The 21,920-nt window shown below is 58.3% G+C and overlaps 9 protein-coding genes across 9 annotated transcripts; 3 read left to right on the top strand and 6 right to left on the bottom strand.

Moving 5' to 3' along the window:
• The first annotated feature begins 1,268 nt into the window (after nucleotides 1-1,268).
• MYCTH_2298929 (uncharacterized protein) lies at nucleotides 1,269-2,966 on the top strand. Its single transcript, XM_003660469.1, has 2 exons — nucleotides 1,269-2,674; nucleotides 2,815-2,966. Exons 1-2 carry the CDS (start codon nucleotides 1,481-1,483, stop codon nucleotides 2,950-2,952), a joined length of 1,332 nt encoding a protein of 443 aa, XP_003660517.1. The 5' UTR covers nucleotides 1,269-1,480; the 3' UTR covers nucleotides 2,953-2,966.
• A 3,033-nt stretch (nucleotides 2,967-5,999) lies between these two features.
• MYCTH_2298928 (uncharacterized protein) lies at nucleotides 6,000-6,749 on the bottom strand. Its single transcript, XM_003660468.1, has one exon. The coding sequence runs from the start codon at nucleotides 6,389-6,391 to the stop codon at nucleotides 6,086-6,088; it is 306 nt and encodes a 101-aa protein (XP_003660516.1). The 5' UTR covers nucleotides 6,392-6,749; the 3' UTR covers nucleotides 6,000-6,085.
• Nucleotides 6,750-10,047, bottom strand: MYCTH_2298927 (uncharacterized protein). Its single transcript, XM_003660467.1, has 4 exons — nucleotides 8,478-10,047; nucleotides 8,263-8,424; nucleotides 7,775-8,206; nucleotides 6,750-7,684 (listed from the first exon to the last, which is right to left on the bottom strand). The coding sequence occupies exons 1-4, from the start codon at nucleotides 9,894-9,896 to the stop codon at nucleotides 7,109-7,111; spliced, it is 2,589 nt and encodes an 862-aa protein (XP_003660515.1). The 5' UTR covers nucleotides 9,897-10,047; the 3' UTR covers nucleotides 6,750-7,108.
• Nucleotides 10,048-10,567: 520 nt separating this feature from the next.
• Nucleotides 10,568-11,636, bottom strand: MYCTH_2053582 (uncharacterized protein; the record flags this gene model as incomplete). The annotated part of the gene is made up of 3 exons (XM_003660466.1): nucleotides 10,568-10,719; nucleotides 10,922-11,124; nucleotides 11,236-11,636. 3 exons carry the CDS (start codon nucleotides 11,634-11,636, stop codon nucleotides 10,568-10,570), a joined length of 756 nt encoding a protein of 251 aa, XP_003660514.1.
• Nucleotides 11,637-12,091: 455 nt separating this feature from the next.
• On the bottom strand, nucleotides 12,092-13,786 carry MYCTH_2298926 (uncharacterized protein). The gene is made up of 2 exons (XM_003660465.1): nucleotides 13,248-13,786; nucleotides 12,092-13,185 (listed from the first exon to the last, which is right to left on the bottom strand). Exons 1-2 carry the CDS (start codon nucleotides 13,428-13,430, stop codon nucleotides 12,226-12,228), a joined length of 1,143 nt encoding a protein of 380 aa, XP_003660513.1. The 5' UTR covers nucleotides 13,431-13,786; the 3' UTR covers nucleotides 12,092-12,225.
• Nucleotides 13,787-14,039: 253 nt separating this feature from the next.
• MYCTH_37752 (uncharacterized protein) lies at nucleotides 14,040-15,281 on the top strand (the record flags this gene model as incomplete). The annotated part of the gene is made up of 3 exons (XM_003660464.1): nucleotides 14,040-14,368; nucleotides 14,509-14,613; nucleotides 14,672-15,281. The coding sequence occupies 3 exons, from the start codon at nucleotides 14,040-14,042 to the stop codon at nucleotides 15,279-15,281; spliced, it is 1,044 nt and encodes a 347-aa protein (XP_003660512.1).
• A 21-nt stretch (nucleotides 15,282-15,302) lies between these two features.
• On the bottom strand, nucleotides 15,303-16,237 carry MYCTH_2086470 (uncharacterized protein). The gene is made up of 2 exons (XM_003660463.1): nucleotides 16,105-16,237; nucleotides 15,303-16,032 (listed from the first exon to the last, which is right to left on the bottom strand). Exons 1-2 carry the CDS (start codon nucleotides 16,182-16,184, stop codon nucleotides 15,522-15,524), a joined length of 591 nt encoding a protein of 196 aa, XP_003660511.1. The 5' UTR covers nucleotides 16,185-16,237; the 3' UTR covers nucleotides 15,303-15,521.
• Nucleotides 16,238-16,398: 161 nt separating this feature from the next.
• On the bottom strand, nucleotides 16,399-18,058 carry MYCTH_2298922 (uncharacterized protein). The gene is made up of 3 exons (XM_003660462.1): nucleotides 17,602-18,058; nucleotides 16,968-17,466; nucleotides 16,399-16,907 (listed from the first exon to the last, which is right to left on the bottom strand). The coding sequence occupies exons 1-3, from the start codon at nucleotides 17,738-17,740 to the stop codon at nucleotides 16,676-16,678; spliced, it is 870 nt and encodes a 289-aa protein (XP_003660510.1). The 5' UTR covers nucleotides 17,741-18,058; the 3' UTR covers nucleotides 16,399-16,675.
• A 230-nt stretch (nucleotides 18,059-18,288) lies between these two features.
• On the top strand, nucleotides 18,289-21,786 carry MYCTH_2298921 (uncharacterized protein). Its single transcript, XM_003660461.1, has 3 exons — nucleotides 18,289-18,567; nucleotides 18,683-21,540; nucleotides 21,620-21,786. Exons 1-3 carry the CDS (start codon nucleotides 18,554-18,556, stop codon nucleotides 21,685-21,687), a joined length of 2,940 nt encoding a protein of 979 aa, XP_003660509.1. The 5' UTR covers nucleotides 18,289-18,553; the 3' UTR covers nucleotides 21,688-21,786.
• The last annotated feature ends 134 nt before the right edge of the window (nucleotides 21,787-21,920 follow it).

Raw genomic sequence — 21,920 nt, 5'->3', positions numbered from 1 at the left:
TGGTTGACTACGCAGCACGTGTTCGCCGCCCTTTTCTCTAGAGGTTAGGCTTTCAGAATCTCAGATGCTCAGTGCACTCGCGACTTTTTGTTCTTTTTTTTTTTTTTTTTTTTTTTTTTTGATCCCCGTCTTTTCCCCCGCCAAAGCGTTTGCGGATCCGACTGGGGCCCTGTTAGCAAGAGGTCTCGGAGAAGTGCAATTTGTCCGTGGCAAGACGGCAAGCGGTAGTGGACCGTCCCCACCACCTGCTGCCCATTGTTGTCAGATTGCAGAGGTACAGATACAGTTACCTGTATCTGTACCTGTACCGCCAAGGCGCTCTTACCCCACCCCTGCTCCTACACACCACGGCAGGCCCCTGCTTCTTCCTGGAGTGCAGTTCCAAATGATTGCCTCTTTCCAAAGCCGCACCCGGCCCGCTCCACGTTTTTTGCTCGCCCTTTGCCGGCGTCCCTCTTTTATTTGAACCGAAAGCTGCCCAGTCCCGGCACCGCCGCCCGCGCACACAAGCCCCCTCCCGTCTACATATTATTCCGCCCCAAACGCACCCCCCCCCTCCCCCCGCGTAGAACTCATGCGCCGGTGTTAGATGGCCGCGGCGTCCAAGTCGTCTCGCTCGTCGCCATCACCTGATATAGCAGCAGCAAATCTGACTCCTGTCCGCGACCGTATCGCCGCCGCCTCCTCCCGAAACCGATCTCCGTCGAGCCCGTCATCTTCTGTTCCCGCAACCGCTGCCGTTTCTGCTGCTCCCCGCGCCGAAGCATCCTCCGCCGCCGGTGCCACCAACGCTCATCGGCCACATCACTCGAGCCATCCGTCTATTAGCTCGCAGCGGTCCGGTGGGCTTCTTGCCTTCTTCGACCGGACAATCGCCGGCATCACCGAGCCCCGTGTCCGGCCGCGCCAGTCTCTAAGTCGCATCTCGACCGGCCCCGATTCGCTCGGCAGCGGTCAATCCAGCCCGGAGAAGGGTCCTCGCAGCGCCCGTCCGACGTCTAACTACGCCGGCCTGGACGGCAAGCAGCCGAGCCCGACCCTCGTCCTCGGCGACCCTCCCTCGCAACCCTATAGCGAGACGGACCCCTCGCTCCCCGAGCCCACCCATCTTCCTCGATTCGACAGCAAGATGCATCAAACATCGTCGCGGCTGCTCCGCATGACGGACGATGACCGTCCGTACACCAAAGTAAGTGCTCTCGCAAACCCCGGGGTCTTTGCCCGTGCCGGCGCCCTCGGATGCGCCGTGATGGTCCAGGAGAAGGAGAAAAGGGGAGGGGGGACGGGGGAAGGAGTTCTTTTTGCCCGCTGACTCGGAGCTGCGTTCACTCAGGACTTCAAAGATCTCTTCGCGACCTTGATCGTCAGCCTCTTGCCGCTCTCGGCACACCGTGTGCGTCTGACCAAGGTGGAGCACACCTTCCTTTCCGAAGATGCCATCAACAACCTAGGCTCCCTCAAATTCTCCCAGTCGAACCGGATGCCCGATCCCAAGGACCCCTCCAGGATCGTGACAACCACGACGACCACGACCTTCTCGATGGCCAAGGACATGGCCCGCTCCATCTGCCAGCGGTTCCTGGAGGCGAGGTTTATCGAGTCGGCAGACGGGAGATACCAGCAAGTCTACGCGATGAAGGGCGTGGTCTGGCAGCTAACTCCCAAGGGCATCTGCATCCTGGACCGCTTCTGCTCGCGGAACGGCATCCAACAGAAGCAGGTTGCGGAACTCGTTGGCTCATCCTTGCCGCAGCTGGTGACGCTCGAGCGCGACGGGCAGACAGACAAGCTGCTTACGGACCGTGGCACCATCGAGGTTATCTTCCGGAGGTTCATCGGCACCAATGGTTTCAACATCAAGTCCTCGGTGAGCTCGGCCGACTCGGATTCCCTGAGTGATTACAGGGACGGTCTCACCGGCGTCAAGATGGCGGCGGAGCGCAAAATCAACGGCAAGACGTACAAGGACACCTTCACGGGCAAGGCCGCCTCGGATTGGCTCCTCGACTGCTCGACGACGGTTGACAAGCGGGAGACGTATGAGATCGCCTCGCTGTTTGTCAAGTACGAGCTCATGGAAGCGGTGCAGCAAGACCGAGCCTACATGATGCAGCACCCTGCCTCGACCCTGTTCCAGCCCACCAAGCATGCCATCTACCAAGTCACCGCGAAGGGCCGGGATCTCGCCAACGGTACCTCGACCAGGGGCCGCGCCTCGGAGAGCGAGGGCTTGTCATCCTCGCGAGGCGGCGGGATCGCCCGCGATTCCAACACGCAGCGCCTCGACAAGATCCTTAACGACCCCGCCCTGCGGCTGCTGTTCCGCGAAAACCTCCGCGAGACCCACTGCGAGGAGAACCTGTCCTTCTACCTCGATGTCGACGAGTTCGTCCGGCAGTGCCGGCAGGCGATCCGGGTCGCGCAAAAGAACCCCAACAACGCGGCGTCCCTGGATGGCATCAAGGAAATCATGGCGCAGGCCTACGGCATCTACAATGCCTTCCTGGCCCCCGGCTCGCCCTGCGAGCTGAACATCGACCACCAGTTGCGGAACAACCTGGCCACCCGTATGACGAAGGCTGTGGGGCAGGACGTCGCCATGATCGACACGCTCCACGAGGTGACGGCCCTGTTTGAGGACGCGCAAAACGCCGTCTTCAAGCTGATGGCTAGTGTACGTCTTTTTCCCTCCTCCTTGACTTTCTCTTTCTCTCTCTCTCTCTCTCTCTCTCTCCTCTTTCTTTCCCCCCCCTTTTTCTTCCGGCTTTATACCAATGTTCCATCGTTTGCTTGACCCGGCTAACGCACAAATAGGACTCTGTTCCCAAGTTCCTGCGCAGTCCCAAGTACGAGCAGACGCTAAAGAACTACGACTTTGATGCCGTTGCCAGCAGCAACAACTCGCAGGGCCGCGGTCCCGAGCGCAGCCAGAGCAGGTCAAACCGCAACTGACTGGCCAGAATGCCTTCGTTGAACCGGCTACGGTCCCTCCCGTCCCGCCAAAAGACACTGGGTTCGGCGCGCAGTCGAAGCAACGTTCGAGCTGATGCTTAGCCATGAATTTTTTTTTTTTCCTCGATTGATTCTCGAAAAGAACAAGTTCCACTCAGCGTCCCGTCTGCCTCTCTTAAGTGTATCGCCGTGGAGCCGGCGAGCACTCTCTGTTTCTTTCTCTTTTTCTCTTCTATTCTTTATGTTTTTGCATGCATGAGGAAGCGCTTGCTGCCTTACGTCCCCTGCTTTATATCCCCTTGGGTTCCCCTTAAGGCTAATCTTGTCGCGATGCCTCTCTTTATTGTCGAGTGTCAAATATACCGGCGTTATGGGGTGTGTGGAGGTGACTGGCATAGATGGAGAGAGCAGGTCATCATTCGGCATACAACGGTAAACATTTCTTTTTCCCAACTCTTGTCATGTCTGGTGGGCGGGATGAGCGCCTTTCCACAATGCCATGTATGGGGAAGGGGGGAGGCGTTCTGTGAGTCAGGTAAGGAAGGAAGCGGAAACAGAACAAAAAACCAACAGGTCTAAAACTACAGTGGCATGGGGCTGGGGCATTTGCTGCCGGGAAGTGGTGTTGTTGTATGAGAACGGCCAGGCGGGGAGAGAGTGTGTCGAGATGAGGCGCGTGGTTGAGGTTGACTGAACGAATGAGTCCCATGAGATCCCGCTTCCATACGAATAACGAAGAGCACGACATCCTACCCTGTCCAATGGCCTTTTTTTGGCAAACATTTTAAAGTGACTTTGTTACCAAGGTTTGTTGGTCTCCGTGCGACGGCCCCCTACACACCTAACACATGTGGTAACACACACACCCACCCCTTGTCCGGGGCCGTTACGGTTTTGCGACATCCAGAATAATGGGGCCCGCTAGACGCACAACAACCCGGCCGTCCTAGATATAGTTAAGGCCGCCAAAACGGCCACGAAGAAGTCAACCAAGGGCCAAGTATACGATGTCAATATGTGCATAGACCAGCCGCTTATGTCACTTCCTTTCACCCAAGCCCTTTCTTTCTTTTCTTTCTCTTTTATTTTCCCACTTACAGTTAAAGGTATTGCGATTCCCACTTCGTAAGGTGAGGAGCGCCACTCCGAGTCCGCTACGGCCTTTTTTTTTTTTTTAAAAAAAAAAAAAAAAAAACTGTTCCCGAGTCCTCGTGGTTACTTGTTCAATGGGCCCTGAGAAGGGTTCCCGGCTTCGATACGGAAGATGGGGTGGACTGGTCTGTGAAGACCAGGACGATCTGTCTACATACTATAACGCGAGCGACGAGGGCCTCCGCCAGACCTTGTGCGCCCGATATCGATGCGCTCTCCTTATATGTAGTCAAAATCATCTGCACAGACGAGTTCTTCTAAACTACCTGGGTATCTAATACAACCTGTTTCCCACAAGATGCACCCTGCAAATGACCATATTATCTCTCGGTTCTCACTCAACGACCCAGAGCCGCGATGGAAGACTGCTTCACCGTCGCCATATCCGCAGCCGCCCCGCCCCTGTCGCCGCCGGACCAACCCGCAAAGACGGCGGCGGCATGTTCAGCCATCTCGTCGAATCCCCTCCAACAACCCCCGCCGTTGCGGACCCTGCAGCAACAGAAGCAGAAGCAGACGCGGACGCGGACGCGGCATATCTCCGATCCTGACTCTCGCCTTGCTCCTCCTCCTCCTCGTACGGGCTCAAGTGCGGATAATCCGGGTGCTCTTCGTCATAATACCGCAAGGCGCCGCTGCTGCCACCACCACCACCACCACCGCCGCCGCCGCCGCCTTCCCGACCCCGACGATGATACTCCTGCTGCCCCTGGCTCGACGCCCTCGCCCTCGTCCTCGCCATCGCGCGGAGACCATTGTAGTTGTTGCTGCTGATGTTGCTGTTGTTGCTGTTGCTGCTGTTGCTGCTGTTGCTGTTGTACTCGAACGCCGCGTCTGAGATCGCCCGATTATGCCTCGTAGCAGCAACAACTGTAACAGCAGTAACAGCAGCGCCAGGCCGCCCCCCGCCCAGGGCCTGCCAGAGGGCGTCGCCCGACAGCTTGCCGCCGGGGCTGCTGCTACTACTACTACTACTAGGCTTACTACCGCCGCCGCCGCCGCCGCCGCCGCCGCCGTCGCCGCCCGGTCTGACGGCAGGGTCGTCTCTGTTTTCGTTCTGGCGCTGTTCGGCGTGGTCGGCCCGAGAAGGAGGCCGATATGCTTGGACGAAGAGGTGCGTTTGGGGCCGGGGGCGGGGTCGCTGCTGCTGCTGCTGCTGGTGCTGTTGACAAGAGGGCACAGGGTGCTTCAGCGGCCAGTCGGCTTCGGGAGTGCGGAGAAACGGCGTGGCTGGTGCTTGTATGGGTGGTGCTGGCGCTGGGTAGGTAACGGACACTGGTTCCGGGAGCGGCTCGGGAGGAGCCGACGACTGCACTGCGTGATGCTGCTGCTGATGATGATGATGATGCTTCGGCTGCGCCACGTATTGGCTTGATGGCTGTGTTTGGTGGCGGTGATGGTCACCGTATGTCGCCGGCGCACCTGAGACCGGCGAATTCGGGCTTATACCTAAACTGCTCGCTGCTTCGGATCGGAATGAGCTGCTGTGGACACTGTACAGAGACACCGAAGATGCGGCGGAAGGGGACCGACTCGCGAGCTCGGCTGCCGCGGGATTGTTATTATAATACCACTGGCTGCTGCTGCTGCTGCTGCTGCTGCTGCTGCTCAACCCACTACTCTCCGTGGTTGCAGAGCTGCTCGGCTCGGGAGTGGTGGCGCTGGCGCTGTCGCTACCTGTCCAGCTCCTGGTGTTGCTGCTGGCAGTACTCGCAATCTCGGCTCTGATCTTGAGCCGCTCAGCTAGGGCCGCATGGGATTTTTTGAGCGTCTTCTTCACGAAGCCCGTCATGACGACATTGCAGCGCATGTCGACGTCCTCGCGGAGGTAAAGGCCCGTCTGGGGCACCTGGAGGCCCAGCTCGACAGGCTGCGGGGGCTCCCCTGGGAGAGAGCCGCCGACGGTCCATTTGTCGCGGATTGCTCCGGGATTGTTAGAACACTTGCGGCGTTCGCGCTATAGCGATGGGAAGCGAGAGAACTAACTTAGGCCAGCCGGCGCATAGCAGTGGGTCTCAAGGCCGGTTGGCAGATCGTTAAAAGCGCAAGTGTAGGTGACATCGCCGGCCACGCCGGGGAAGTAAGAGATCTTGTCCGTCAAAGAGTACCACTGGCAGCGGTATTCGTCGGCCGAAGCGTGGCTCGGCGGCGGAATCGGGTGGCGTTCCTTGACTAGAGGGTTCAAGTCTATCATCTCCTGGTGATCGTGGAGGAAATCGAGGACGATCTGACGCGAGATGCCGGCCGGGAGCGGCGTTACTGTGGTAAAAACCGTCCGCTTCGACATTGCTGGCAACGTTGCAAAGTGACGGGATCGCGAGATTGTTGACCCAGCACGTCGAGGTGGAGGCTCTTGAGACCTGCAGAAGCGCGTTGGCGAACCGAGTAGTCGAAGGCTGTAGTTATTGTATTGTATTGCATATACTAGTATCCGTAGACGACGTGAACCGGATGACTTGCCCCCCCTGGCCCGAGGGAAGCAGCATCGCCCCGGCGGCTGACCCGCGTGCGCGTCAGCTTACACGATTGAGCAAAATGCAGAACTCGGCGCACCAGGTGCACCCCGGTTGTTGCTGGGCGTGGCGCACCTCCCCTACCTCCCCTTGCAGGTTGGGTCATGGGCTTGGCTGTTGCGATGTTACCCGGCCACGTGGGTTAAGGGGCGGTCAAGCATGGCGGTGCACCCGAAAATAGCACTCCTGGGGGGCCGGATCCCGGACAGTCCGTCTAATGCAGCCGGACTCGCGATTGGACCCCTAACCAAGAACGGGGCGCAAGAAAAGCCCGCTAACAACCCTGAAGCTTTTGGAAGATCGCTGCTCGTCCCACGTCGCTAATAACGAAGTCGCAGCCACCGAAGGATTGAGATATGCTGGTCGACAGGACGGGGTTTCGCATCCCACAATTCGGACAGATGTCGCTGGCGTATTCAATGTACAGTAATCCGTACAGTACTGTGTATTATTGTATGTGAATGCAAAGACAAGTCTCCCCGGGAGGGGGATCAGATCTCTCTGCACCACCGCGCCAGGACCGCGTTCAACTTGACCGCGGCCGGAATCTCCTCGAGTGCGACGTCCACCTTCCACATCTTGGCGTCCAAGCCTCCCAGACCGGCAGTGCCCCTGCCGCCCGCTGCAGCGGGAACGAGCAGGCCGAGCGCAGCCAAGCGTTCCCACGCCATCCCTGCGGTACCGCGGCCCCATACCCGCGCTCCGCCCCCGAGAGCGAGCATCCCGGAACTCGCCGACTGCACTCGCTGCCTGCCCATGAGCGACGTGTATTCGTCGTAGGCCATGGCGAAGTTGACCGTGTCGGTGTGCGCCACAATGTCCAGCCGCGCGGCGGCGATGAGCATCGAGAGGTCCAAGTCCGAGAGCGACCCAAGCAGGTGCAGCTTGGAGTCTGGCGGCTCCAGGGACACGTCGAGTCCAGCAGCCATGGGGATTTGCAATGATGGCGCCGCCGGAGAGAGCATCGCGAGCGGCAGGATGCATGCCATCAAAAAAGCCGAGACCGATTTCGAGCTATAATAGTGCGATTCAAGGAGGTCTGTGAAGCTCTGCGATTTGCGAAGGGACTACCGACTGGTCAGAACAGAGGGCAAATCGGAAAGCTACAAGGAGAGGAAAAGAGGGAGCGGGGGAAAAAAGGGGGGGGGGGGGCTTACGTCAATCTTGTTATTCCACCAGTCCCAAAAGGCGTCGTGACCCTTCAGTTCCTGGTCGATACCCTCCCGGGCCATGTCCTCCTTGTCGACGGTGAGTCCTTGCCTGCACACGTCCCAGTACGCCGGGAGGCTCTTTGGCAGCGACAAGTAGACGTATCTATGGCTGAATCGACTCTTGACTCGCTTCTCGAGACTTTCTACCACGTCGAACCTCGTTGTCAGGCCCAGCACCGCGATCGGCGCCTTGCGAGCCTGCGCGATATCGAAGAGGTTGTAAAGGAGCGTTTGCCGGGCGTGCGTCGCAAAGAGATCGAATTCGTCGATCACGAAAACGATGGATCTAGAAGTTACACCCTCCGGAGCTTCTGCAATCTCGGAGGGATGCGATAGCAGAGCGAGCAGGGAGGCCATGGTGTCGGCGTAGTTCGTGGTCTGCGAGGTGTTGTCAGTCAGGAACAAACGCAGACTTCGGACTCGGACGGGCCTACCTTGTTGACCAGCTCGTCTTCGACATCCATCTCCTTGCCAAGCTGCCGCCATATTTCCCTCAGGGCCAACTTATCGTCTGTGTGGATAAACCCGCTCAGCCGGACAACGTGGAACTGATCTTGGTGCTTCCTTGACAGTTCGTCGATGATGGATTCGACCAACTGCGGGTCTCTTTAGCTTCGCGACCCGACAAGACATGGCTTGGTCAACCTACTGTAGTCTTGCCACACCCCCGGGCTCCGATCACCATCATGGAATTGCCCTCGCCTGCCACCACTGTCTGCTCCACGAGCTGATAGGCCTTGTTGTATGCTTCGTCCTGTCCACGAAGCTTGATCCGGCGCTTGCCGGTGCAGCGATCCAGCAACACCCGCTGCATCGAGCGAAGGTGTTGTTCAAAGTTGGGTATGTCTGGACGTTGCTCCTCCCGTGGAACCACAGTGGTCTTCACCTGGCCTGTAGCGTCTATGTTAGACTTGGTGGCGTCATCCTGCGAGCAGTTGCGGCAGATCCAGTCGCCTTCCGGAATCTCGGCAAGTCCGTAGCACTCTTGGTGCACGGGCATGTCGCAGTTGTCACAAAACACAATCTCGTTGGGCGGTTCCGAGTCGGGCTTGGAGCAGATAGCGCAGACTTCGTCGTCGTCGTCCTCCTCCTCCTCTTCTTCCCCACGCTCATCGCCCGGAGATTCTTCCTCGTCATCTTGAGGATCGCCGACCTGCAACTCGTCCATCGCTTCCGCTGCCTCGCGCCGTTTCCTGGCCGACTTGGACGGGGACGCAGCAGCTAACCTGGCGCGTGCTTGGTCATCATCCGTCTGATTCTTAAAGGAGACGTTCTTTTGTGGTCCGTCCAACGCCCTCTTCCTTCCCCGTGGGGTTAAGATGCCCTTGGGCACCGCAGCGTCTCCGCCCAGCTTCACATCTGCCGCGGCTTTTGCTCCGACCCTCGTCTCAACTAACCCGTTCGTGACCTCCACACGTCCATCCGACTCCGCAGTTCCTTCTGCGGGCAAGTGGGTGGGTGGGCTGCCGCGGCCAGCTGGCCGGCGAGTTCGCTGAGCTGGCCTTGCGGTAGTCGAGACCTCCGCGACCTGGGCCGTGGCGATCGCCTCGCGATCCCGCTTCCTGGGACGACCGCGCTTCTTCTTCCCGGCTTCCTGACCTGTAGCGGCCGAGGCCGGCTCAATCTTGTCCGCCCCGGGAGCTGCGCTGTCTGGCTTTTGGCGCCTCGGGCGCGGCGCCACAGCAGCACTGGCGAGCTCGTCCTCGTCGGAGTCCGGCACATCATAGACGCTGCTCTTCTGGCTGCTGGAAGAAGATTTGCCTTTTCCAACCCGTGTTTCGCCGTTGGTCCGCGGAAGGACCTGCCTCGGTCGCGGCGGCCTTGGAGGCTCCTCTTCCGAGGCAGGAACTTCGTACGCGTCTTCCGATGACTCCTTTGCAAGTCGGGAAGCCCGAATGCGGCCAAGTCCTGATTGTGCGCTAGAAGTGCCGGTCAATGGTTTGGTTTCCTGGTCGTCCGTTTGCTCTGAAGATTTGGTTCGCTGCCTTTTCACTGCCGACGACTGGTCCTCCTCATTCTGCAATCTTGCCCGTTTCCCGGTTGCCGCCGTTCCTTTTTTGGTGCCCATTGCTCATTTCAATTTCTGGCACATGAAGCCAAGGAGCCTGTTGCGCGATGTTTTGGGGCGGATCAGTGACGAGGCTGCAGATTTTCGGTGAGACGCGCCTCAGTGAAGCGATCGCGTCTGGAATATTTCATGAGGCAGGGGTTGGCAGTTAGGTACCTCCGTACGGAGTAGTAGTAAATCGCCAAGGGAAAGCCGCACATTGTAGTGTATGGTTTAGGCGGGGCGGTCAACACGCACAGCCAATCAGGAGCGGTGGACTTGTCGACGAGAAGCAGCCGCTGGCTGGCTGGTCAACCAATGCCTTCCGTTGTTGCTTTCGCTGTTTCGTATCAAGCATTAACTAGGTACAAACTCCATCGCTGTTCTGTCTCCAAACTTCTCTTGAGTAGTAAACCGCTAGTAATGCGGAATAATCCTTGGACATTTTTATCGGCCTTATTCCCTATACCTACTGCTTTTCATCCCACAACACCGCCTCTTAGTGTACCTTGCATACTAACGCTACCTAAGTCATTATCCGCAGTGTATAAACCTAACACCATCTCCGTTCACAGTTTGCCCGCCATCGACGGTGTCTTGTCTACCAGCACTGCCTCACTCTCCGCCAGAACGTTACCTAGCCAGGCATTGGTTAGCTGCGCTCTTGATATACATATATCTCGTCCAACATTCTACAACTGACCTTCACCGTCTTCAATCGCCCCCCTCACATGGATCTTGCGCCCCTGCTTCTTGACGACCCTCGATCTGACGATCACAGGGCCTGGCAGCTTGACAGGCCTCAGGAAGCTGATTGACATCGTCGCCGTGAATGCACAACCTGCTTGCACAAGGCGAGTCAGCTTGCCGTTCTCTCGGGACCTCGTGCCTCTGGACAACTCGGAAGAGCGCGTAATGATTGATGATCAGGCCAAACCAAACACATCAAAGTAGTAGTGGTAGTTGTAGCAGCGGAAGAAGAAGGAGAAGGAGGAGGAGGAGGAGGAGGAGGGAAAGGAGGAGGAAAGAAAAGGTAAACTCACGACTCTGATTATCCGCCGCGGCGCACATTGTCTCGTCCAGAATTACCGCCAGCGCACCGCCATGCATCATGCCCTTGTACCCGCACAGGTCCTCGCCCAGATCCAGGAGCGCATTGAATAGCAGGAACGGTCTCTCGGGGTCCTCGCCGTCCCGGGGGCCCCCGCTCCGCAGGAGCGCAGTGCTCCTGGACAATGGTAGCAACGATCTAGTGCCGCCGCCGTTGTCGTCATGGCCACCACGGCGCGGCTCGGATCCCGCACACCACCACTCTTCCTCCTCCTCCTCCTCCTCCCTGTCCTTGTCCTTGTCCTTATACTCGTCGTTTCCCTTTTCTTCTCCGTGCGCCGGCAGCTTCATAAAGAACGTCACGCAGGCCCGCACCGTGCCCGCGCCGTTCAGGACGCTCCTCACGAGCCGCTTGTCGCCCGAGGCCAGCGGGCGCCGGTCCGGTACCACGATGCCGAAGGTCGCCGGGCCCGTGAGCAGCCTGGCCGCCCAGGGGATGGCGAGGAAGTGCGCGAGCGGGTCCGCGACGTGCTGGTTGTGGTCCTCCAGGCCCGAGTGCGCCGGCTGCTTTTTCTTCTTCTGACATCGCTGGGCAATAGGGGCAGATTGTCGCTGTTTGGAACGTTTCTGTTCCTGGTGAAGATGTTGGCCCTCCTCGGCACCGGCCCTCCCTTCGAGCTTATTCCTCCCATTGTTGCCTACCGTTCCCATCGTTGGATTGGGCTGTAAATCAAGAATGGGTGTCGCGGGGTTCACGGTAGCTAATGCGCTAGAAGATGTCTTCTGATGTTAGCCTAGAGCGGTTTAGGCCGTGAGAGACGTTTGTGTCTGTACACGCGTGCCGAATGGGCCTGTAGATGCTGCTGTACTTGAGATCAGGTGTGTAGGAGTCATCTACCTTAGGCAAACGGTGACTCTGTTGGCTTGCCAATTGCAGCTTCCTCAGCGTATCAGGAAATGACACAGGTTTAAGTCTCTGGAAAATAATTTCCTCTATGGGTCAAAGCACGATTCAATGAAAGCAGGCGGAGCACGGAGAAGTTGCTTCCTTTGAATAATTCAAAAGTGCTCGCAGGATCGACCCGACAACATCGACAAAAATTGATATAGTGCTGTTTCCTTCCCCCAATGTGATGATTCCATGATCTCCCCCCCCTCCCCCTCCCTCCCCCTCTCCCCATACAGTTCCTTTAGGAATCTAATAATTGAAACCACGCTTAACCCACATCAGGGTCCAGGTTTACACAGAGAGCCGCCCAGAACGCCGTTCATGTGTTGATGCCAATATACCAACCGAAATCTAAATGCCAAACACCATCTTCAGCCGCTCGTACGTGTAGAAGGCCGCCGCCGCCATGGGCACCACCTTGGCATAGCCAATCGTCAGTCCCACAAAGAAACCTCGGATGCCGCGCTCGCGCATGATCAGTCTCGCCGTCTCGCCGATACGCAATCGGCGTCCGTCCCCGACGGCCCCGCCGACTTGCATCCGCCGCCTGATCACCTCCAACGGGTACGATGCCGTCTGCGATACCATCCCCGCAATGCCGCCCGCGAGGAGTTCGGCCCAGTAACGGAGCGGCGCAGGTTTGCCGGGCGTGTGGTTGTCTGGCTTGGGCAGCGTCGTGAATTGGGCGATCGTCGGGTGGCGGAGCAAATCGCCTGCGGTATCATGGGTGAGGAAGGACGTGCCGGCGTAGGGGATCATGCCGAGGAGAGTTGGGGAGAAGCCACGGTAGAAGTTGGCCAAGCCCGGCACGGGCGCTGCCACAGCCGTCGCCGCGCTGCGAACTGCTGATGCTGAGGCACTGGCCGCATCAGCTGCGGGAAGCGCGGCTTTCCGGTACTGGCCCTCGTGATATATCTGCTTGCATATTGAGCGCAGCGACGAGCGGCCCTCCTTCCTCGTCTCAAATGCAAGCCGGACCCTGATCACCTCCAGTGGGTAAGTGAAGAAGACGGACGTCATGCCCGCCAGCGCGCCGCTCATTAGCCGTCGTATTGGCGTCTCCTTGTCCTTGTGAGGAATCACAAGAGCCCGTATTTGCTCGTATGCAAGGAACTTGATGGCCGCATACGGAAATATCCTCAATAGAGTAGCCGAGTGTCCTCTGAAGAGACCAAAAGGTCCATCTTGATGATAAATCTCCTTGATCGCTCCTCCTACGCCATACCACGACCCTGTATACTTGACAAAGTGCGGATTGTGGGACTGGAAGAGAATCTTGACCCGGTCGAGCGGTGCGACTATTGTCTTGGCCTGCGCGCGCCGGTTAGCATCGCCGCCGATGCGGAATGCCGTGTAGCCACCAGGCAACTTACCGCGGAACCCGCCATGCCACCTGCAACACCAGACTTCCACAGGTAGTCAAAACTCTGCTTGTCCTTGGACGTCTTGCGCGGGACTTGTGCCTCGTCATCTGTCGGACAAACAGCCGGCTCCTTCCTCGGGGCTATCGGCGCCCGTGACACATCGGCAACATCTCTTGGTCGATGCGAGGGCATGACCCCCGCCGTGGAGGCATGGGCACTCATGAGCGCCCGGGTGCTGACTCCCTCTCCGGAAGCGCTGCGACGCAGTCTTTGGTATGTGGCACGTTCCAAGGAGTTCGGAAAAGTCGGAGCAGCACGCTATAGGCGCATATCGCGCAGGCGCGAATTCGGTCTCGAATCGATCTTGCCGTTTGTGCGAGGCAGATCTCTCAGAGGGGACCTGCGCGTTCAACACCGATGCTCGTGGTTAGAGAGAACGGCAGAGCTGCCGGCGCGAAGTTGGGGGATGCGAGAGGCCCAGGAGCCAAATTTCCGGAAATGCACACCCAAAACGTCATCTCTGGCTGGCCAGAAGCGAGCTTTTAGCATCTGGCCGGGCCCCGCCTCCACAAGCCGAAGATTACCGACACCCCGACTTTGCGCCCACAAAGACCCTGAAATGCCTAGCAAGAGCGGGCCAGCCATGGCTCACGCGACCGCTTCGGGGCCCACATATTCCCCCGTTGACCAGTTGCTCTTGGCAAGCTCGATCCGCTCCCCGGATTCTGCGCCATTCTGCGGGGGGCGGGATGTTCCAGGTCGTAACAGTCAGAAGAAAGGGGGGGGGGACCCGACGATCAGATGGCCACGTCCAGCGTCCTCTGGCAAAACGACCGTAAAACAGTAATCTTACTGGACCTGGTGCGGTCAATTGAGGAGGCCCAGATCCCCTCCAGCGAGCTGGCCGCCAACAATGGCAGACCACCAGCGACGCTCCGCAGGCTAGTTTCGGCGTTGCCCCCGGCATCTCCGTTCCCGACGCCGGAGCCGAAGAGGGGCAGCTCCGAACCCCCGACCACGTCGCCGTCCGCGCAAATAGCGGACCTGATGACCCAGGCGGCGGTCGAATCAGCTCTTGAGGAGATCAGAGCGTCACATGAAGGGCTCTGGTGCCTCCCACGCGTAACGTCGTCACCCAAACAGAAACCAACAGAAGAAGAAGAAGAAGCCCAAGCTCCCGCAGCAGGCCCAACAACAACGGATTCACCATCATTATCACCGCCACAGCCACAGCCACCGCCGTCATCAACGGATGGCGATACTCCCCCAGCCCCTTTCGATCACCGTCTCTATCACCTACCCCCCAACTCCCACCCGCTCCTCGGCACCATCCCAATCCCAACCAACACAGCCTCCTCCACCCCAGGCGGGAGCCGTCCGATCCCTTCCGCTGCCGCCGCCGCCGCCGCCGCCGACCTCCCGTCCGACCTGAGGTTCGATCTCATCCTCCTCGACCCGCCCTGGCCCAACCGCTCCGCCAAGCGCAAGCGCGCCGGCGCCGGCGCCTACCGCCCGGCGCCCGACCTGTCGTCCGTACGCGCCCTGCTGCGGCAGGTCCCCGTGGCGTCGCGCCTCTCGCCCGGCGGGCTGGTGGCCGTGTGGGTGACCAACGCCGCGCGGTTCGCCGACCTGCTGCTGGGGACCGGCGGCGGGGGGGGAGGCAGGGGGTTGTTTTCCGAGTGGGACGTCGAGCCGGTCGGGGAGTGGACTTGGCTCAAGATCACGGCGGGCGGCGAGCCGGTGGTGCCGGTGGGGTCGGCGTGGAGGAAGCCGTGGGAGCGGTTGCTGATTGCGAGGAAGAGGACCGCGGCTGGCGAGGGAGGGAGCAGGACCGGGCCGGTCGAGGGCAAGGTGATTGCCGCGGTGCCGGATGTCCATTCGCGGAAGCCGAACTTGAGGGGGCTGTTCGAGGAGCTGTTGCCGGAGCGCTACGAGGCGCTCGAGGTCTTTGCGAGGAATCTGACGGCCGGCTGGTGGGCCTGGGGGGATGAAGTTTTGTTGTTCCAGCGAAGAGAGTGCTGGGTGGAGGGGAAATGGGGATGACGGCGAGGTGGGCAACAACATGATTGTAATAGTCCTACATTTACGGCTTTTGTTGCGTGTCTAGAGCATGGTATATAATACATCCCACGGCGCCGCCTCGTTTATCGCGCCATGACTTCTATCGTGACAGTGCCGCTCTGGGAGCTTCCCCCAACCACCAGTCCGTTTTGTTTCATCGCCTGCTCACAGATTCCAACATTTTTCTCTCTGAACCTGAATCCTTACGTCCTCCTCACCGATTTAGATCTTTACGTCCTTCTCCACCTCCGTCCACTCGCCGTCGTCCAGTCTCCCACTCGACCACTCCCCTGTTTCCAGAATCTTGGCAGCATCCTTCCTCAGCGCCCGACGATCAATGGGTGTCGGAGTCTTGGTTCGCAGGGGAATCTTGGTCGGATCTCTCTGGAAGTCCAGGTGATCCGATCTCTCCTTGTCTAGAGTCTCGAACACGTCGATGTCGAACTCCTTCAGATCCTCATGCTTGGGAGGGTCTGGCCAGACAAACGGCTTCACAAGCTCGGCAATCATCATCTTCTTCGAGCGTGGTCGGTACCATTTCCCAGTGGTTTGGAACTTCCGTCTCGGCAAGGGCTGGTTGACGAATGAGCGCACCGAAGTCACCTCGACGTTGTAGACATGATACAGGTAGTCGCGCAGGTCGAGCTTGTTGAACTGCAGCGGCACGGCAAATGTCGCTAGGTTTGGCGGTTGCTTCGGCTTGGGGCGGATGAAGGCAATGACATGGTTCGGCCTGGACAAAAAGTTGGAAACGTCAGCATCTTGCACGCAACTTCATCGGCTCGGGAGACGGGGTTATTCTTACAGGAAAATCTGCTTGGTGCCGAATCGGCGCGGTACTTGTTGGGCTACTGCCTCAGTAGCGGCTGCGACAGGAGTTGCCATGGTTGCCAAATCCGTGGTTGGCGTCGTGGTACCCCAGTTTGGCGACGGAGATGGATGGGAACGCTTTCACCAAATGGTCGGTCGGCGTCGCGGTGAGATGCTGAGATGCAGTGTAGATTTTCCGCGATTGACACGAGGCCTGCCGGACCGTTGTCAGGTGGTGGGGGGGCGTGCCTTTGCCAAGGGCTCCGCCGCCGTGGGGACACTAACTTTTGGGCACTCTGTGTAGGGATAACCTCAGTACGGATTACTTGTGCATACTTCCGTACGTATGTACATACGGATTACATTAGTGCGTATTGGTAAGCTACATTGACTTGGCTAATCCAAAGCATTGCATCTCATCTCCAATGAGCAACATCCGTTAGGTCCGACATAAAATGGCCATTTATCATCCTGTTTTCTACCCTGGTACCGTAATCCTAACATTGACGCTGCCGGTTCTAGTCGCTGCACGACGCCCAACGTCGCGGGTTAACGCCAAGTTTATTTTACACATCAAGCCCATCAACCACAACGCCTTTAGTCCAAGTCAACTGCATGTCGCGGGCGACCTCGTTGGCGGACTCCGCCGACACCAAGATGCTAACGAGGTACAGAGCCGCATCCATGCCTGCCGCTACTCCGCCACTCGTGATGACACGGAGACCACCGAGACGCATTGCGGCGCGTCGGGCAACCGACTCTCTTCTAGAGGCGGCCTTGAAGGACATCGACCCCTTCCTACGGCGGCGTTAGTGTGTGCTCTGGTAGGCGGCGCTGGCGGCTCTTTCAGATACTTACCGGGCGTTAGTTGGACGGCTAGCGTCCGACTTGCGCCGGATGTAGGGGTTCTCGTCCTCGTCGCCGAGGTCGAAACGCAGATTGTTTACCACGTAGCGAGCATCTTCTATGATGTCGGTGTGGTCACCCAAGCCCCGGACGACGTTCTGGCTGCACATATTTTCAATCTTAGTGATGTAGTCTGGGTGGGTGGTGGCAGAGAGGCCGGAGAGGATGCCCTGTTGCGCCAGGAACAGAGAGCCCGTGCACACGGACAGCAACGTGCGCTCGCGGCTCGGGTCATTCTTCTGCAGCTCCGCATATGCCGAGATGAGGTTGAGAGGCTCCTCCTTCTTGTCCAAGATCTCTTGAGTGTTGCCACCGACAACGATGACGACGTCAAAGTCGTTGAGACGCTCGTAGGCCTCCTTCCAGGTGCACTGGGAGTTGATTATGACGCCCTGCTCGGAGAGCACATTCGTCTCGCCGCTTGCAATGGTGACCTCAAAGGCCTTAGAACCTGTTCCACCAGAGACGGGTCAGGTCAGCTCTTGCATCTGGAGAATTATGTGTGTGCGCCCAAATTTCCCTTGGTCGCTGATCGCCTGCGGGGCAGTTGCGGGGTTGAAGAAAAGGGCGAGTGACGGCAACATACCAGAATCCTCAGCATCGTTCAGGGCAGAAGTCAGGATCTGAAGGGGTCCGGCGAAATCCACGAGGTTGAACTTATGATGCAGGGCAAAGAGCACCTCAATTGGGTCATCTCCTGCCACTGCGGACGTCTTACTGGCCATCTTTGGCAACGTGAAGGGTGCAGTTGAGAGAAAAGGCAATCCAATGATGTTGCGCCCCTAGGTTGATAGGAGGTGCGGTGGGACGTTCAAAAGGTGTTAGCCAGGGTAGCAACCAACTTTGCAGGATGGAAACGAGGAAGTAGAGTTTGGGACCAGCTGGGGAAGAAGTGGTGTGAATTGGGAAAGTGTGCCCAAAGCTGCTCAGGTACGGGATACAGAGCGTTTTGTATCTCGACTGGCACTGGAAGGGAAGGAACTCGACCAGGCTGGTCACGAGAGAGCTGTCAAGGGAGCCCCGCCAAAGAGGGGCAGTCAATGGCAGGACCGCGACCCAGACTTGCCATATCGGACCATGCGTCAGACGATCCGGACCCACTGGGCATCTGGGGTTAAGCCCCACCTTTCTACTTGCAGTAATTGACTTACTACGGAGTACGGATACTATGTAGTGTATGCAGTGCGGGGTTTTGCGCACTGACCATGCGACAGAGGTGAAGTGACAAGTTGCCAGCCTCGCGCTCGGTCACATGGTGGGGCGCAATCGATAAGCTCGATGAGGGCTGCAGGAACGCACACCAAGGAAGTGGGAAAGCTCTGCTACCTTGTCAGATGATGAAGTGCGCCGCGTAAAAAGCTACGCAAAGGTCAAAACGACACCCGGCTTTGACATTGGGGCGAGATCAGTGTGCCCAGTCGCGGTGGCAACGGGATCGATGACCGCATTCCCGCTTGAAGCCAGAGCAACATCCAACCTTGGTCCTCCCTTCCCGCCAAGTATCTCTCTCCAATGACCCGCGCCTCGTGTCGATCAGGATGACTTCATCCGGGTAAGCTGCCAGCCGCTCTTACGCCTCGTCGGACCTGCAGCTTCGTCGGGTTGCAACGTGCCCTGGTGCCGCTCTTCGGGTTTGCTGACCATTCACTCTCAAATACGGACTACAGGTCTTCGAAGGACTTCGCGAAAGCACTCGGCGGCTTCTTTCAGGCGCCAACGCTCCCCCTTTCTGTTGAAATCAACAGCATCATTGCGGCCTATCTAGAGAAGCACGAAAGGTCTAATGAGGGAGCCGGTGAGCGACTAGGCGATGAGCTGAAGGTCATTTGGGAGAAAGCGGTGCAAGGCCACCCCGAAAAATATGTCGCCTTCCTTACGGTTCTGCGGCAACTTCGTCCGGCCTTCCAGACACCAGCAAAGGTCTTCAAGTGGTGGGACACACTGCTAGACCCCGTCCTGGACCATGTCGGCCGGGAGAAGGGCTTGGCAAGGCAAGTGATGGACCACACTCTTGACCTCCTCTCGGCGGATGAATACGATGACCCCGCCGCGTGGAGCGAAGAAGGTCTGGCGCCGCTCATCAGCCGACTTATCGCGAGATGGATCGAAGTACGCGAGGCCCAACCGGATCTCCGTCCGTCGACCGACCTCAAGGAGCAAATGATCAAGGATGCTCTGATGGCATTTGGGAAGAAGGATCCAAAGGGGTTCATGACCGCCCTGAACAGCTTCGTGGTTCGGAAAGAACATAGAAATTCGGCTCTGAGTCTTCTCTGCGCTTTCGTCGCGAGCGGACCCCCGCACCTGCATCTCATTCTACAGACGCCCCTCTTCGGAAACATCTTACACTCGCTTCAGAAAGACGAATCCACCGCGACGATTAATCTAGCTCTGATAGCTTTGGTCATGATTCTGCCCTTCATACCGAGCTCGCTGGTCCCTTTTCTTCCCACGCTGTTCAACATTTACGCTCGCCTCTTGTTCTGGGATCGCGGCTCTTACTTCACCCAGCAGCACACAGAACTGGGAGCGGGAAACGACGAGGCCGGAGGTGGAGTCCCCTGGGACACTTCCTTGCTGGATCCCGACTACGACGGGCACTCCATTTCGTATCTGCCGGAGTACTTTACTCTTTTATACGGTCTGTATCCCATCAACTTTCTCGACTACATCCGCAAACCCCAGAGGTACCTCCGCCACGCGAACAACGCCGAGGATGTCGACGTCCAGGCCATGGAGATCCGGGACCGGTCGGAGCAGTTCAGAAAGCAGCATTTGCTACACCCGAATTTCTACCACCTCACCATCGAATCCGAGAAAACAGACCTCAGTCGCTGGATCAAGAGCGAAGCCGACGGAGTTCTCGCTGACTGTATGGCCTTGGTGGTCGATCATACATCCACCTTTGCGCATGTACGTCCGGCCACACCGCTCCCAAACCAGCCTGGGCAGGCTTCATCAATCGCGGGCGACGGCCTCGACCAAGAAGTTCTCGACTCTGCTCTCCTTGGCAACCCATCCCGTGCGGATCCCTCCAATCCGGCGTTGTCGACCGACTCCATGTCCATTGGGCGAGCGGATCGCCCTTCACCTCGCAGAGGCTCTCAATCTAGCCAACCATCAGCAAACGATGCGTCCGAGACCAAGGGCCGTGGTGGGGAGGATGACAGCCCAGCTGTGCCGCCGAGTCCCCGTCAGTCGACATCTCAAGGTCGACCTCAGGATACAGCCCACTCGAGCAACATGAGCGGAAGTGGAATCCGTGAGCACCACACGAACGACAGCGTGCCATCTCTGGTCCTCAACTCCCAAGAGCGAGCAGTAGAAACGAGCTCAGGAGCACAACCAGTGCGCTCAGAATCAGCGCACAAAGGATCCAATATATCGGTAGACGACCGGATTGCTCTGCTCCAGCATCATAGACTCCGTTTGATCAACGACCTGCAGTACGAGAGGTTTATCAAAGAACAGCACATGATACACATGGGCGAGCTACGGCGGCAACAAATCAGGGTTTCGGCCACGGAAGCCGAGACGCAAAATCTGGTGATGGCAAATCGCAGCCTGAAGCAGCGGCTCGACGAGGCCAAGAGAGGCGAGGCAAAGATCAAGAAGGAGTTTGACAACCGACGGAGCATGACCAAGAAGTGGGAGAGTGACCTGTTAAGCAAGCTGCGGGCATTACGGGAAGAACAGAAGAAGTGGAGGGCAGAAAGCAGCGAGCTGAGCCGGCAGCTGGAAGAGGCGCGAGCGGAGTGCGAGCACCTGCGCCGACTCGTCGCAGAGGCCGAGGACAAGAGGCTGCAGTCCGAGCAGAATCTTGAAGCGGCGGACATCAGCACGGCCATGGTTGAGAAGCTCAAAAAAGAGATCGCACGCCTGTCAGCCTCGGAGCGGGAGCTTCAGGGCAAGGAGACCAAAATGGAGACCGCTTTGCAAGAGGCCGCCATGGCGGAGGCGAGGGCACGGCAAGTGGAACAGGAGGTTGCTGCACGGGAGGAGCAACTGCGCAAAGTTGAGAGCCATTACCGGGCGCAGATCGAGGAGCTGAAAGAGCAGCTAGCCAAGGCGCTGCAGCAGAATCCAAGGAAAGCGGCCGCCGACGTGACTGCAGCATATGAAACCACCATCTCAGCGCTCCGAGCCAAGAACGCATCGCTACAAAGACAGTATGACGCGCTTATGAAGAAATACACGGCCGCCGAGTCGGCATTGCTGGATATGCGTTGTATTGTGGAGCAGAAGGCGGCGAGTTCTGCGGGAGGCTCGCTGGCCGATGTTGACAGCGAATCTTCTCTGCTTGGGAGGAACCCACTGGGTATAGGAAGCCGGCCGCGGGGGTTCTCGGATTCGGAAGCCGCCGAACGGGGGTCCCAAGGCACGGGATTGCCGCCGGCCAGGTCAGCGTCAACAACACTCGCATCCGACTCTCAAAACACATCAATCCCGACATCACAAGCCGGACCTTGCGAGCCTGGCAGGTCGGGGAAGGCTAGCCCGCTCGCCGAGAGGTTTTTCGGTCGAGGTTAGTCGGTCTCTCTTCCAGAGGACTTGGATTGAGACAGCTGCTGACGGGGGTTATCCTCCAAAGGGGTGAGTCAAAGTGCGGCAAAGAAGGATCGCAGAGACAGGAAAGAGGACAAGAGCGATAAGAAGGAGAAAAAGCCGATGACGATGAGGGCGATCCGCGGTTTTGTGTGATTACCCGGGCGCAACTCGCTTGGTTCCTCTGCTTGCTGTGATGGGGGAGGTTTGTCATAATAAGACAAGGTGGGCTTGGGGTAGAATTGAGGAGGCGGCTGAGGATAGTGTAAGCATCGCGCCAGCCCTATGCTAGTGCTCTTGGCGACGATGGCGTTGGAGATGGGGAATGAGGAAGCCCATCTGCGAACAGAGAGCACACGC

The sequence above is a fragment of the Thermothelomyces thermophilus genome, chromosome 1 (genome assembly GCF_000226095.1).
Source record: "Thermothelomyces thermophilus ATCC 42464 chromosome 1, complete sequence".
Lineage (NCBI taxonomy): Eukaryota > Fungi > Ascomycota > Sordariomycetes > Sordariales > Chaetomiaceae > Thermothelomyces > Thermothelomyces thermophilus.
Note: the sequence above shows the minus strand (reverse complement) of the source record. Positions and strands in the feature narration are given on the sequence as shown.

Bases quoted from the DNA above. Each gene is read 5' to 3' on its own strand.
- MYCTH_2086470 (XM_003660463.1), bottom strand. From the start codon at position 16,184: ATGGCAACTCCTGTCGCAGCCGCTACTGAGGCAGTAGCCCAACAAGTA. The intron at 16,033-16,104 runs GTAAGAATAACC...CTTTTTGTCCAG, and splicing joins GGCACCAAGCAGATTTTCCT to GCCGAACCATGTCATTGCCT.
- MYCTH_2298927 (XM_003660467.1), bottom strand. From the start codon at position 9,896: ATGGGCACCAAAAAAGGAACGGCGGCAACCGGGAAACGGGCAAGATTG. The intron at 8,425-8,477 runs GTAGGTTGACCA...AGAGACCCGCAG, and splicing joins GGGGGTGTGGCAAGACTACA to TTGGTCGAATCCATCATCGA. The intron at 8,207-8,262 runs GTAGGCCCGTCC...AACACCTCGCAG, and splicing joins AAGACGAGCTGGTCAACAAG to ACCACGAACTACGCCGACAC.
- MYCTH_2298929 (XM_003660469.1), top strand. From the start codon at position 1,481: ATGCCCGATCCCAAGGACCCCTCCAGGATCGTGACAACCACGACGACC. The intron at 2,675-2,814 runs GTACGTCTTTTT...ACGCACAAATAG, and splicing joins TCTTCAAGCTGATGGCTAGT to GACTCTGTTCCCAAGTTCCT.
- MYCTH_2298922 (XM_003660462.1), bottom strand. From the start codon at position 17,740: ATGGCCAGTAAGACGTCCGCAGTGGCAGGAGATGACCCAATTGAGGTG. The intron at 17,467-17,601 runs GTATGTTGCCGT...CTGGTGGAACAG, and splicing joins GAACGATGCTGAGGATTCTG to GTTCTAAGGCCTTTGAGGTC. The intron at 16,908-16,967 runs GTAAGTATCTGA...ACGCCGCCGTAG, and splicing joins AGCCGTCCAACTAACGCCCG to GAAGGGGTCGATGTCCTTCA.
- MYCTH_2298928 (XM_003660468.1), bottom strand. From the start codon at position 6,391: ATGTCGAAGCGGACGGTTTTTACCACAGTAACGCCGCTCCCGGCCGGC.
- MYCTH_2298926 (XM_003660465.1), bottom strand. From the start codon at position 13,430: ATGCCCTCGCATCGACCAAGAGATGTTGCCGATGTGTCACGGGCGCCG. The intron at 13,186-13,247 runs GTAAGTTGCCTG...CGGCGCGCGCAG, and splicing joins GTGGCATGGCGGGTTCCGCG to GCCAAGACAATAGTCGCACC.
- MYCTH_2298921 (XM_003660461.1), top strand. The intron at 21,541-21,619 runs GTTAGTCGGTCT...GGTGAGTCAAAG, and splicing joins CGAGAGGTTTTTCGGTCGAG to TGCGGCAAAGAAGGATCGCA.